This window comes from Neoarius graeffei, chromosome 23 (assembly GCF_027579695.1).
Source record: "Neoarius graeffei isolate fNeoGra1 chromosome 23, fNeoGra1.pri, whole genome shotgun sequence".
Taxonomy (NCBI): domain Eukaryota; kingdom Metazoa; phylum Chordata; class Actinopteri; order Siluriformes; family Ariidae; genus Neoarius; species Neoarius graeffei.
This window is the reverse complement of record NC_083591.1, coordinates 41545224-41560077: the sequence shown is the minus strand read 5'-3', so window position 1 is coordinate 41560077 and position 14854 is coordinate 41545224. Positions and strand designations below refer to the sequence as shown.

Sequence of the window (14854 nt, the reverse complement as noted above, 5' to 3'; positions counted from 1 at the left end):
CTCGCGCTGGCCTTTGAGAAGGCCGAGGGCGATACATTTTTGGTCCCTATCACTATAAATCAAAATCTGATTGGTTAATTCATCTGTCACTTCCTACATAAACATACACTGCCATGGCCTTCTGTCCTGGCAATGAAGTCCTAACCAATGAGTGAGCCAGCTCTAAACTCTTCTCAGCCGAGAGACAACAAACAAAAAAATCTCACTGGATAACTCGATTTTAATGTTTTCAGGACAGTAACCCTTTCATTTCTGAAGCAAATTTGATAGAAAATGAGGCCAAATTAAAATTAGAAGAGAATAATTATAATGAAAGAAATTAAATCTAACATTTGAAATGCTGATATGTTTAGGCCTTGTCTGAAAGCCCAGAAGGTCCTGACGGTTCCCCTCTGATTTCTATGATGGTCTTTGGTATGAGTAGAACTCACAATCTCCCATTCGAGAGGCGGACACGCTAACCACTAAGCCAGCTCATGGTAATAAACATGTCATGTCATGTAATAATATTTACATTTACTTGACATTAATTAAAGAGAAAGTACTGAGCATTATAATGTAAAGAGGAAGCTGGCAACATTAGAACATGCTTCTTTTATCTGAATGCACACAACTGTGACTTCGTTTCATCCACACTTTACCATCTCACTTCCTCAGACAAATTCATATATCTGCTCTTAAAGCTCGTGTTAGTAATTTTAGAGAAACCAGCAATAGTAAGCTCAATATTAAATGTATCCAACTGATAAATCCAACCCCCTCCCTTCAGGCCTCTTTCTAAAATTACTCCATCAAACACATGAATGCGCACTGCCCGACTACAACTGGAGGACGAATCCTTAAGAAAGAGCATTGGAAGGAGGAGGAGTGTAGTGTGTCATTGTCATATCCAACTACTTCATACCTTATTCACATGGAAGAAAACACCTAATATTATCATAATGAATGTGAACAATGATCATCGCTATTGGACAGGCTTTTACAGCCTGGTGACTGCCACAGGTGATGGATTTTTTTCTTTGTATTCTCAAAGCATTTGATTTATTCACTGGTGTCAGGATGTAAAGAGAATTTCAAGAAATATAACAAAAAATGCTTCTAAAAAATTGCTCATCCTAGCTTTAAATGTGGGCGGCACAGTGGTGTAGTGGTTAGCGCTGTCGCCTCACAGCAAGAAGGTCCGGGTTCGAGCCTTGTGGCCGGTGAGGGCCTTTCTGTGTGGAGTTTGCATGTTCTCCCCGTGTCCGCGTGGGTTTCCTCCGGGTGCTCCGGTTTCCCCCACAGTCCAAAGACATGCAGGTTAGGTTAACTGGTGACTCTAAATTGACCGTAGGTGTGAATGTGAGTGTGAATGGTTGTGTGTCTATGTGTCAGCCCTGTGATGACCTGGCGACTTGTCCAGGGTGTACCCCGCCTTTCGCCCGTAGTCAGCTGGGATAGGCTCCAGCTTGCCTGCGACCCTGTAGAAGGATAAAGCGGCTAGAGATAATGAGATGAGATGAGATGAGATATTCTCTATTCCCTGGCGACTTGTCCAGGGTGTACCCCGCCTTTCGCCCGTAGTCAGCTGGGATAGGCTCCAGCTTGCCTGCGACCCTGTAGAAGGATAAAGCGGCTAGAGATAATGAGATGAGATGAGCTTTAAATGTTAGATGCCCAAGGTAACTGTCTTGTTTTTTTCCCTAAAATTATGTGCACCTCACTGTTATTTCAGTTTAAGCTGTTTCATTTTTCCACATGTGAAACAAGCTTGTGCTTGCACATGTAATGCAAATGTGCTTACATTGTTATGTGCAGTTTAAAAAATGTCTACAACATGCCAGAGAGAGAAGAACGTGTACAAAGAAGCTAAACAGTAAATAAATTACGAATAAATTACTCTATGCACTACATGTCATTCAATACAAAAATTTACTTGATATTTGAGAACGCTTTATGTAATGATCTGGAGTAGGTTTCCCAATAACATTGCTTTTTAAGGTTAAAGAGCGAGTTGAAAGACACTCTTAAGCAACAAACGTTGTCTCTGTACATGGTTTTTCCAAACTCACTCGTAAGAAGGAGTCTTAAGAGCAACTTTGCTAAGAGTGTCTTTGCAGCGTGCATCCTCGATATAGGCATTAGTAGTTACTAAAGACAATTGTACTGTAGTTGCTAAAGGCATTAGTAGTTGCTAAATCCAGTCGATGAGGTCACATGGCGTTAGTTGTTTTGTTTTTTTTACCAAAAAACAATGAAATATAAAGTGTTAAAATATGCTAATATATTGTATTGTTAAACATTACATATATAATGTACTAATTAATACTGAAACTATTTTACATTTTTGGACAATAACCTTTTTATTCCAACCATGTTTTTGAATTAGATGAACAAATTCATTCTCATTATCTGTAGCCGCTTTATCCTGTTCTACAGGGTCACAAGCAAGCTGGAGCCTATCCCAGCTGACTATGGGCGAGAGGCGGGGTACACCCTGGACAAGTCGCCAGGTCATCACAGGGCTGACACATAGACACAGACAACCATTCACACTCACATTCACACCTACGGTCAATTTAGAGTCACCAGTTAACCTAACCTGCATGTCTTTGGACTGTGGGGGAAACCGGAGCACCCGGAGGAAACCCACGCGGACACGGGGAGAACATGCAAACTCCACACAGAAAGGCCCTCGCTGGCTACGGGGCTCGAACCCGGACCTTCTTGCTGTGAGGCGACAGCGCTAACCACTACACCACCGTGCCACCCTAGATGAACAAATGTTAATTTAATAATAAGTTGGCAATGTGTGTGTATATATATATATATATAAATAAAATATTATATTATATATTTCTATCCGGCGGCACGGTGGTGTAGTGGTTAGCGCTGTCGCCTCACAGCAAGAAGGTCCTGGGTTCGAGCCCCGGGGCCGGCGAGGGCCTTTCTGTGTGGAGTTTGCATGTTCTCCCCGTGTCCGCGTGGGTCTCCTCCGGGTGCTCCGGTTTCCCCCACAGTCCAAAGACATGCAGGTTAGGTTAACTGGTGAGTCTAAAAATTGACCGTAGGTGTGAATGGCTGTCTGTGTCTATGTGTCAGCCCTGTGATGACCTGGCGACTTGTCCAGGGTGTACCCCGCCTCTCGCCCGTAGTCAGCTGGGATAGGCTCCAGCTTGCCTGCAACCCTGTAGAAGGATAAAGCGGCTAGAGATAATGAGATATTTCTATCCACATTCACTGGATATGAGCAATCGCGTACTTTGATTGGGTACTCTACTTCTATGCTATCAACTCATATACTGTGAGTAGAGAAAAACAAAATGGCGGAGTGCATCAAGTCAGATATATCACTTTATCAAGTATTTAAAAGAAACAGAAATCGCTAAAAGAATATAGTTCCCCCCAATATCTCCTGTTCCACACTCCAGCCAAGTCGATGGCGGCAATACACCTTTAAGTTGGTTTGCCAGCCACCAAAAAAAAATATCCCTAAAAAAGAAGAAAATGGCGGTGCGTGTTGCTGAACCAACCAAGGACGAAATAAAAACTCTACTCAAAAACAACCCCCCCCCAAAAAAAAATACAAAAAAGCAACAAAATACGGAATAAAAGTATTTTACTTTCCAATAATAATTATTATAGCATTTTTTCTCAAATTGCTCCTGTCATTTTGCTGGTTTGTTTACACTCTAAGCGGAAACGATTTTGTCGGACGTTTTGTATAAAGTTTTCATTTATCGAATTTGCAAAAAATGAAAATAAAAATGCTCTGTTTCTCAAAATCCAGTGAATGTGGATAGAATAAAACAGTTATTCCATGAAATTGAGTCGTACATGGCTTTCAGCCGACTCGGTGCTACGCGCCTCGTTGGCTATCAGCTCATGTACGACTCGATTTCGTGGTATAACTGTTATATATACATACACACACACACACACACACACACACACACACACTGTTCGAAGTGCAGAAATTTGTCTCATTTATGGCACTAAATGAGATAATCACTCGCCTAATGGAGTTAAATTTGATTAAAATGTGCCCATAATAGTGTAACTTTACGATATCCATACGTAATTCCATAACATATTGAAATATATTCATCATGTTTTTCATATATTTATTTAATAATTAACTCAATCTACTTGCAATGTTCAAGAAAAACAATTGAACACCGGCAGCAGATTGAACACCAGTCTCCGCCCGCTGATTGTGAGTCCCTCGGAGGCGCGTGCACATTCTAATGTATTCGGCTGCGAGCAGATGCTCTTTACTGTGAAAGAGTGGTCCAGGTCTGTCGTAAGTCTATTGCAAGAACAAACTAAAGGACTGCTTTGGCTGCGACATTGTTTGGGAAACCACGTTAGCTTAACGATGGATCTTAAGAGGTAATTAAAGACACTCTTAGCCTTAAGAGGCTTTCGGGAAACCCAGCCCTGTTCTGGCGAACTGTAAACTGCATTTCTACATCCATGCACTGTATTAACATTCGATACAGTTTTTCCTGCTAGAATGAAATGGCTACACTGGCTATACGTGATTATTCTGTTCTCTTCAATCCCTTATTCGTCATACAGCGGTTTCCTAAATACTTCCAGTAGTTATAAACCTAATCTCGGTCCGATGCAGTGTACTTCTTCAAATGACTGAGAACATTTGCAGCATCGTTTTACAAGTGTAGATGGAACTGATTCTCCGCACCATTTCCTTGTGGGATTAAATTATCAATCTCCTTACTACGCTTTACTCCACTGGAGAAAAATGAAGTCAGGTTACATTTCGTCTATGAGCACTTATAAACTATTCTACTTTGCTGATCCTACAAGCACATCCTTAATCGATCACATCAATCAGTGTATTTCTCATTGATCGGCTCTCACCCTTGAAAGAGAAAGAGGTTGACATAGTTGTAGCTCTTGGTCAGAAAGTTGCCCAGCACTCGGGTGGGGTAACCACAGCGGATCTGATAAGCTGACAGACCGAAGTAAATACACTTCACAAAGTACCACAGCTGGGCCACGGTGTTCTGGCTGAAACGCCTGCAAGGGAGTGCACAAGAAAGATACTCCAGTTCTGTAGAAACTAGAAAAAATTCGACTTAGTGGCATGCAAATAAGAGTATCTAAAGGACCACTACCTTTCTGTTATTCCTGGCAGGATGAAAAACATCCAGAAGTGGATCCCAAACACCAGGATGACCTGGAAAATCACTTTGCCCATGACGGTTTTACGCAGGTACAAGGCTCGGTCTACTACCATGGTGCTGAACTGGATCAACACCATCACCAGGAACGGACCCGGGACTTGATCTTCGGACAGCGAAGATGTGATGTCTGCTCCTCCCTGGTGTTTCTGAAAATCACATGAGAGTCAGAGAGAAGAGATTACTATTTGCAGAATGACAGAACAGATAGACTCGGGACCTGATTTAGCAGGAAAGTGACAGAAATAAGAATTAAGAAGTTAAAATTTTGTGCATATGGTTTCAAGCAACAGATAAATTCAATACCAGTGAAGGTACAACCCCGATTCCAAAAAAGTTGGGACAAAGTACAAATTGTAAATAAAAATGGAATGCAATAATTTACAAATCTCAAAAACTGATATTGTATTCACAATAGAACATAGGCAACATATCAAATGTCGAAAGTGAGACATTTTGAAATTTCATGCCAAATATTGGCTCATTTGAAATTTCATGACAGCAACACATCTCAAAAAAGTTGGGACAGGGGCAATAAGAGGCTGGAAAAGTTAAAGGTACAAAAAAGGAACAGCTGGAGGACCAAATTGCAACTCATTAGGTCAATTGGCAATAGGTCATTAACATGACTGGGTATAAAAAGAGCATCTTGGAGTGGCAGCGGCTCTCAGAAGTAAAGATGGGAAGAGGATCACCAATCCCCCTAATTCTGCGCCGACAAATAGTGGAGCAATATCAGAAAGGAGTTCGACAGTGTAAAATTGCAAAGAGTTTGAATATATCATCATCTACAGTGCATAATATCATCAAAGATTCAGAGAATCTGGAAGAATCTCTGTGCGTAAGGGTCAAGGCCGGAAAACCATACTGGGTGCCCGTGATCTTCGGGCCCTTAGACGGCACTGCATCACATACAGGCATGCTTCTGTATTGGAAATCACAAAATGGGCTCAGGAATATTTCCAGAGAACATTATCTGTGAACACAATTCACCGTGCCATCCACCGTTGCCAACTAAAACTCTATAGTTCAAAGAAGAAGCTGTATCTAAACACGATCCAGAAGCGCAGACGTCTTCTCTGGGCCAAGGCTCGTTTAAAATGGACTGTGGCAAAGTGGAAAACTGTTCTGTGGTCAGACGAATCAAAATTTGAAGTTCTTTATGGAAATCAGGGACGCCATGTCATTCGGACTAAAGAGCAGAAGGACGACCCAAGTTATCAGCGCTCAGTTCAGAAGCCTGCATCTCTGATGGTATGGGGTTGCATTAGTGCGTGTGGCATGGGCAGCTTACACATCTGGAAAGACACCATCAATGCTGAAAGGTATATCCAGGTTCTAGAGCAACATATGCTCCCATCCAGACAACGTCTCTTTCAGGGAAGACCTTGCATTTTTCAACATGACAATGCCAAACCACATACTGCATCAATTACAGCATCATGGCTGCGTAGAAGAAGGGTCCGGGTACTGAACTGGCCAGCCTGCAGTCCAGATCTTTCACCCATAGAAAACATTTGGCGCATCATAAAACGGAAGATACGACAAAAAAGACCTAAGACAGTTGAGCAACTAGAATCCTACATTAGACAAGAATGGGTTAACATTCCTATCCCTAAACTTGAGCAACTTGTCTCCTCAGTCCCCAGACGTTTACAGACTGTTGTAAAGAGAAAAGGGGATGTCTCACAGTGGGAAACATGGCCTTGTCCCAACTTTTTTGAGATGTGTTGTTGTCATGAAATTTAAAATCACCTAGTTTTTCTCTTTAAATGATACATTTTCTCAGTTTAAACATTTGATATGTCATCTATGTTCTATTCTGAATAAAATATGGAATTTTGAAACTTCCACATCATTGCATTCCATTTTTATTTACAATTTGTACTTTGTCCCAACTTTTTTGGAATTGGGGTTGTATCCATCACACTACTACATCTACGAGGGTATTTCAAAATGTTCTTGGCCTCAGCTGGAAACAAGGGCTGTAACTCCCATTTTAGGGCATAACTGTATACTATAAAGCCTTATACTGCTGTCCACGCAAACTCAAATGAAAGAAGCAGTCAAAGAAAAAAGGAGAGGAAAGCTTCGAGCTGGCGTGTTGTTGCTCCAGGACTATACGCCCGTCCACACAGCACAGGTGGCAGTGGCAGAAGCAGCCAAATGTGGCTTTGAACTGTTGCCCCATGCACCTTACTAATCTGACCTGGCACCATTTGACTTCTATCTGTTTCCCAGTGTTGCAGTCGAGTCACTAAACCTCAAGTCCGAGTCCAGTCTCGAGTCCCCAGTGTTCAAGTCCGAGTCAAGTCCAAGTCATGAAAGAAAATTTTGAGTCGAGTCCACTATTGGTCCAAGTCGAGTCTGAGAACAAGACTCCAACCGCACCATTTGATGGTGGCTGTCGCTGCCTTTATGTGAAAGCGTCTCTGCTACTGTGTTGGACTAACGTTACTCCTCGACTGCCTCATTTTAATTAATAGGCTACAGATAAAAAGCTTGTTCATCACTCAGAAAGCCCCGCCCACTATCAACAGGGCAAATAACATGAGAGAGGGTTAACACTAGCTAGTTCATCGCTCAGCAAGCCCCGCAATCAACAGAGCAATGAACATAGTGTGTCACTTCCTTCTCTGGGTGGAGTCTTGCCAAATGACGATTGAAGTTCGAAGCCATCCCCGTCGTCTCCTCGATAGTTCTTCTACACATGGAACACACAGTAGTGCATTTCTTCCCACTGCACGAGAAGTCTGTATAAGCAAAGCGGACAATCCTAGGGGCTTTTCTCCAGGCATTTTAGCGCCATTAACGGGAGTTTGTTCCTGAATATGACGTATGAACAGGTGACTGTGCATTCTCTTGCATAAAATTAGTATAAAAATGATTGTAGATATAAATATCTTATGCCAAATTATTATGGCATATCAAAAACTAAAGAAAAATCTAACTCCTCGTCTCTAATTTACGAGTCCGAGTCCAAGTCCGAGTCATCAGTGCTCAAGTCCAAGTCAAGTCACGAGTCCTTAAAATTAGGACACGATTCGGACTTCAGTACTACAAGCCTGCTGTTTCCCAAACTGAAATGCCATTTTCAGAATGATGATGAAGTCATCCATGCTGTTGAGGAGGATCTGAAGGCTCAAGATGTGACCTTCTTCCGTGAAGGGATAGCGAAGCTTGAAAATCAGTCGACCAAGTGCATTGAAGTTCAAGGAGACTATTGCCGCTTTTCCACTACCAACGCGGCTGAGTTGGGCTGCGCCGTGCCGTGCTGAGTTGGGCTGAGTCGAGCTGAGCGGGGCTGTTGGAGTTGCATTTCGACTACAACCGCGCTGAACCGTGCTGGCTGGAAGTGGGTGGACACATTGGGTGGAGTTAGTGAAAGTGGGTGGACGTCACGTGATGTCGTTAGGCGGCGCAAACAGTGACATCAGTGACCTTTTAAGCGGTAGTCTCACGACCCGGATAGTAAACAATAAACATAGAGGACATGGAGTCGTTAGTGTTGCTGGTCTTAGTTCTGTGGCTTGTTGTCACCGACAACGCCAACAGATACTGGCAAGAGCGTATAGATGAGGCGAGGCGCATAAGGCTTCAGAAATTCTCGTAATTTGTAATTATTCTTCTTCCGGGTTTATGGTGTTTACAGATCCCAGCGTGCTCGCGGGGCGTGTGTGGGCATGTGAGGACACTCCTCCTCACCAATCAGTGCACAGGGGAGTGTCTCCTCACGCCCCTAGCCTCACTCAGCTCGGTTTGGCTCGCTTCAGCCCCACTCCAAAACCGTGCGAGTTTTGGGTGCTAAGCAGGGCTGAAGCGAGCTGAGTCGTGCTGTTCTGAGGTAGTCGAAATGCGAGCCGTGTCGGGCTGAAGTGAGCTGAAGCGAGCTGAAGTGAGCTGAAGTGAGCTGAAACAGGGTAGTGGAAAAGGGCCATATGTTGAAAAATAGGATTACGCAAAAACAACCTTTCTTCTGTGACTTTTTATGGGTGAAGCTGAGAACTTTTTGAAATACCCTCGTATAATGCTGCCAATATTTTCAGACATACTGTAAGTCTGTAAATATAATATTTATTGTCGTTTGGCAAGTGTGCTTATTCAGCCAGACCAACAAATGGTTTGTAACTGTGTGGTGGTCTGAAAAAACCCTTTGGATGTGACTGTGACTTAATTTTGTGACCGAGACAGTATTTTTTTAAAAATAAAAACAAAACAAAAAAACCCACTAGTTTTGACTAAAATTTTGTTTTTCTTCTTACTGTCATCCTTTGACATCTTTACTTTCCATAGACATAAATGTATTTAACCAAAATTACGACTGCTTAATTTGATTTGAATTTACAAATCTGACGTTTTCAAAACTCTACATAGCAGAAAATGACAAACACGTGATAATTTGAAGGGCTTCTCAGTCCTCACAACCAATTTTAAAAAGTGGGCACAAAAGTAAGTACAACAAATGAATAATAAGATGTTAAAAATGAATAGGAAAAAAAAACAATTGAATCATATTGGCTGGCATTGAGTGGTACATCAGATGTATTCTATTCAGCTAGCAAGATACTGAATGAGTTGAAGATGAGTAGCTGAATGGAATATATCTGATATACCATGAAAAAAGCCAGCCAATATTATTATTATTATTATTATTATTATTATTATTATAAATACACGTTCCTTTCTGGTGTTTAACGCGTCTTTCTCTTTCAAAATTCTCTCAAAATCTTCCATATTTAATGAAGCAAACCTGGCGGCCATGTTTTTTACAAATTGTCACAGTCGCTCGGTAGCGTGGAAGTTTTACATCTCCGATGTGTGACGTCATGTTGTCCTGACAACCATGCAATATCGTAAACCATATTCAACACTCATTCTCCATTGGGTAGAGTGACGTAATACACATAGGATAAGCGATATGCTAACAATATTGCATGTTATCAAACCAAATGAATGAAACCCATTAGAAGGGAACAGAATACATGTTTTTATTCCATCGAAAAAGTGTCCTGTATGTATAATAATATACAATATTGCTAAAAAAAAAAAAAAAGAGATACATCTCTGGAAAGACTGAGATTATGGAAAATCTGAAATACCCCGAAAGCCCAGAAGCCGAAGACAATGATGATAAAGTCAATGGTGTCTGCCAGGAACATGAGGACGTAGACATCAGTCACTGCGCTGTACTCAGGATGGATGAGGTTATAGAAGAACTGACGAATAGGAAGGTAGATCTCCCTTGCTCTGACAAAAACACAAAATGGATCGAAATGCCACTTATTAGTGCAGACACTGAAACATAACCATTGAATAGACATGCAACGATATATCGTGTGACACTAAATCACGATAGAAATTTAAGTCGTCGATTTAAATCAATGAAATAAAAAATGAATCGTAATTATTATCAGGTTGCATAATCTCTTTGTTATCCCCCCGGCATATAAGGCGGGGGATATAGCTATCACTGTGTCCGTCCGTCCATCCGTCCGTTTGTCTGTCTGTCTGTCTGTCCACATTTTAGTTTCCTGAAGCAAAACTCAAACTATTAGGAATTTTTTCACGAAACCTGACAGTTAAGTGACTAGAAGAGTTGCGCCTTTTGACATTTTGGGATTTCTGTGATTTTTATTTTTTCTGTATTTCCATGGCAACCAATTCAGCTTAGGAATTTTTTTTTGGGGGGGGGGTATGTCATCTCCTGATGACTCTTGTTTAGAGGACACACAATAATGTACAATAGCAGGAATGCCTGTGACTTCACCCAAGGTGAAGGTAACACAGCCCTAATGCTGCAAAAACACACAAGAAAAAAGGTCTAAAATGGGAAAGAGCTGTTGTGTGATTGACTGTAGAAATAGATTTAACAAGAAATCAGAATTCTCTTTTTGCAGACTGCTAAAAGTGAAGCAAATGGAGGAAGTACAAAATGTTCATGATGTTTATTAAGAAAAGACCCATTTGTTATTAAGTTTTTCATTTTTAATCAGAATCAGAAGGATAAAAGAATATTTTTGTTAATTAGCTATTATATTTTACTCGAACCTTTACAAATTTGGGTAAATAATTATTGTTGGTTATTAAGAAAATGAAAGTGTTTTTTTAATTTAGCAAAAGGAATATTTAAGTCAATAAAGAATGGGAAAATAAATGTTCTCCTTTTTTTGGTATTACAATTTTCAAAAATAATCACAGGAAAATCGAATAGTGAACCCAGTATTATGAACTGAATTGAATCGTGAATTGGTGAATTGTTACCTGCCTACCACTGAAGGTAATAATGAAAGGGAAAAAACATAAAAGATATAAAATGTGCATACTGTAAAATACAATGACAAAATGCTAAACTGCAAAAACATTTACTTTCTTCCACACCCTTAGGTCTTCTAAAGAACAACTTTAATACAAAATGTGACCTCTCGGACGGTTTCACTTTCACTATTTCACACTTACTTTTTGAGGAGAAAGACCCTGGCTTTAATGAGCTGCTCTCGGACCTTCTCCATGATGAGCTCCTTGCGGCTCTTGCGTTCGACTCTGACCTCGCTGCTTCCTCTACGGCTGCTGTTCCTTGTGCTCGTGCTGCCTGGGGGAAGCACAATATACAGTATCTTGCAAAAGTATTCATCCCCCTTGGTGTTTGTCCTGTTTTGTCGCATTACAAGCTGGAATTAAAATTGATTTTTGGGGGGTTAGCACCATTTGATTTACACAACATGCCTACCACTTTAAAGATCCAAATTGTTGTTTTATTGTGACACAAACAATAATTAAGATGAAAAAACAGAAATCTGGAGTGTGCATAGGTATTCACCCCCTTTTGTATGAAACCCCTAAATCAGAGCTGGTCCAACCAATTCACTTCATAAGTCACATAATTAGTTGATTAAGATCCAACTGTGTGCAATCAAAGTGTCACATGATCTGTCACATGATGTCTGTATAAATCAACCTGTTCTGGAAGGACCCTGACTCTGCAACACTACTAAGCAAGCAACATGAAAACCAAGGAGCCTCCAAACAGGTCAGAGACAAAGTTGTGGAGAAGTATAGATCAGGGTTGGGGTATAAAAAAATATCCCAAACTTTGAATATCCCACAGAGCACCATTAAATCCATTATAGCAAAATGGAAAGAATATGGCACCACTACAAACCTGACAAGAGAAGGCCGCCCACCAAAACTCACAGACCGGGCAAGGAGGGCATTAATCAGAGATGCAACAAAGACACCAAAGATAACACTGAAGGAGCTGCAAAGATCCACAGTGGAGATGGGAGGATCTGTCCATCAGGCCACTTTAAGCCATACACTCCACAGAGCGGGACTTTATGGAAGAGTGGCCAGAAAAAAAGTCATTGCTTAAGAAAACATGTTTGGAGTTTGTCCAACAGCACGTGGCAGACTCCCCAAACATATGGAAGAAGATTTTCTGGTCAAATTAGACTAAAATTAAATGTTTTGGCCATCATGGGAAACGCCATGTGTGGCACAAACCCAACACCCTGAGAACACCATGCCTACAGTGAAGCATGGTGGTGGCAGCATCGTGCTGTGGGGATATTTTTCATCTGCAGGGACAGGAAAGCCGGTCAAGACTGAAGGAAAGATGGATGGCACTAAATACAGGGCAATTCTGGAGGAAAACCTGTTTGAGCTAGCCAGAGGTTTCAGACTGTGATGAAGGTTCTCGCTCCAGCAGGACAATGACCCAAACATACTGCTAAAGCTACACTGGAGTGGTTGAAAGGGAAACATTTAAATGTCTTGGAATGGCCTAATCAAAGCCCAGACCTCAATCCAATTGAGAATCTGTTGCATAACTTGAAGATTGCTGTACACCAACGCAACCCATCTAACTTGAAGGAGTTGGAGCAGTTTTGCTTTGAGGAATGGGCAAAAATCCCAGTGGCTAGATGCGCTAAGCTAATAGAGACATACCCCAAGAGACTTGCAGCTGTAATTGAAGCAAAAGGTAGCTTTACAATGTATTGACTTTGGGGAGGGTGAATACCTATGCACACTCCAGACTTCTGTTTTTTCATCTTAATTATTGTTTGTGTCACAAGACAAAAACAATTTGCACCTTTAAAGTGGTAGGCATGTTGTGTAAATCAAATGGTGCTAACCCTCCAAAAATCCATTTTCATTCCAGCTTGTAATGCTACAAAACAGGACAAACACCAAGGGGGATGAATACTTTTGCAAGACACTCTATTCAATTATGCAGAAAGGACATATTATTATAAATGATTTTTATTTGCCTTGTAATACCTTCACAAATGTAAATATTGCATTTGAAAATTCAAGACACTTAAGTCTTTTTTCCATGCATTATCCAGCATGTGTACTGCATCCAGTAATGTCACCGATTTCGATACTTTGAGGGCATTATCCAGTGCACCCGAGTCAATTGCTGCCACCGTCCTCTGTAGCAACTCCCATCTATAATAATGTTTCATTGTTCTAATTATGGGCGGCACGGTGGTGTAGTGGTTAGCGCTGTCGCCTCACAGCAAGAAGGTCCGGGTTCGAGCCCCGTGGCCGGCGAGGGCCTTTCTGTGCGGAGTTTGCATGTTCTCCCCGTGTCCGTGTGGGTTTCCTCCGGGTGCTCCGGTTTCCCCCACAGTACAAAGACATGCAGGTTAGGTTAACTGGTGACTCTAAATTGAGCGTAGGTGTGAATGTGAGTGTGCATGGTTGTCTGTATCTATGTGTCAGCCCTGTGATGACCTGGCGACTTGTCCAGGGTGTACCCCGCCTTTCACCCGTAGTCAGCTGGGATAGGCTCCAGCTTCCCTGCGACCCTGTAGAACAGGATAAAGCGGCTCAAGATAATGAGATGAGATGGGATGTTCTAATTATCCCCTGATCCAAAGGTTGAACGCTCGATGTTGTGTTTGGGGGTAAGAGGACAATTTCTACTTTGTTCAAGTGTACATCAACATTGTGAGCCGTACAATTATCCATCAGGAGACATGCTTTTCTATTTTTGCTCCCCATGTCTCTATTGAATTCCTGGAGCCATTCCTTAAATAAAACAGACGTCATCCAGGAATTCTTGTTTGCTGCATATTTTACGGGAAGCTTCCGAACACTACGGAAACATCGAGGAGACGAGGTTAATAACTTTCCAATAACAAACAGTTTCCTTTTATCTGACCCGGTGTAATTGCAGCAAACCAATGCAGTAATTCGCTCTTTACTGATTTTATTTCCAGCAGGTTTTTCATGTTCATAAACCATTCCACTACTGGGGAGTGCTCGAAAAAAGACCCCGGTTTCGTCACAGTTATAAATGTCCTCAGCACTATAACGTTGAAAGACTTCAGGCCACATGTTCTTCACCCAGTGGTCAGCTGCCTCTTGGTCATGGCTTTGTTTCTCACCATGTGCCTTTTTGAACTGAATTTGATGCCATCTACACCATCTCTGGACCCATGACCTAACAATTTCTCCTTCCAGCTGGAGTTCTTTTGCAAGACTCTGCGCTTTACTGAGCAGAAGAGGTCCAGACACAGGCACATTCATGGCTCTGGCTTGAGTGTACCATCGCATAAGAGCCACATCCAAATTATCACGTGTCGAAACTCTATTCCATTTTCATGATGTATTGTCGTTCGATTTGAATTTCGCAATAACATCATTTCGTTTTGCTTTTATCC

General features: G+C 41.6%; 1 protein-coding gene across 3 annotated transcripts in view; it reads right to left on the bottom strand.

Annotated features, from left to right (window-relative positions):
• Positions 1 to 14854, bottom strand: part of LOC132871732 (piezo-type mechanosensitive ion channel component 2) — a 217232-nt gene that overhangs the window by 31730 nt on the left and 170648 nt on the right. For all 3 annotated transcript variants that reach the window (XM_060906188.1, XM_060906189.1, XM_060906190.1), the window contains 4 exons: positions 11643 to 11775; positions 10286 to 10433; positions 5121 to 5335; positions 4864 to 5022 (listed from right to left, as the gene is read on the bottom strand). In XM_060906188.1, coding sequence (XP_060762171.1) covers positions 4864 to 5022; positions 5121 to 5335; positions 10286 to 10433; positions 11643 to 11775 — 655 coding nt within the window. The remainder of the gene's footprint in view (positions 1 to 4863; positions 5023 to 5120; positions 5336 to 10285; positions 10434 to 11642; positions 11776 to 14854) is intronic.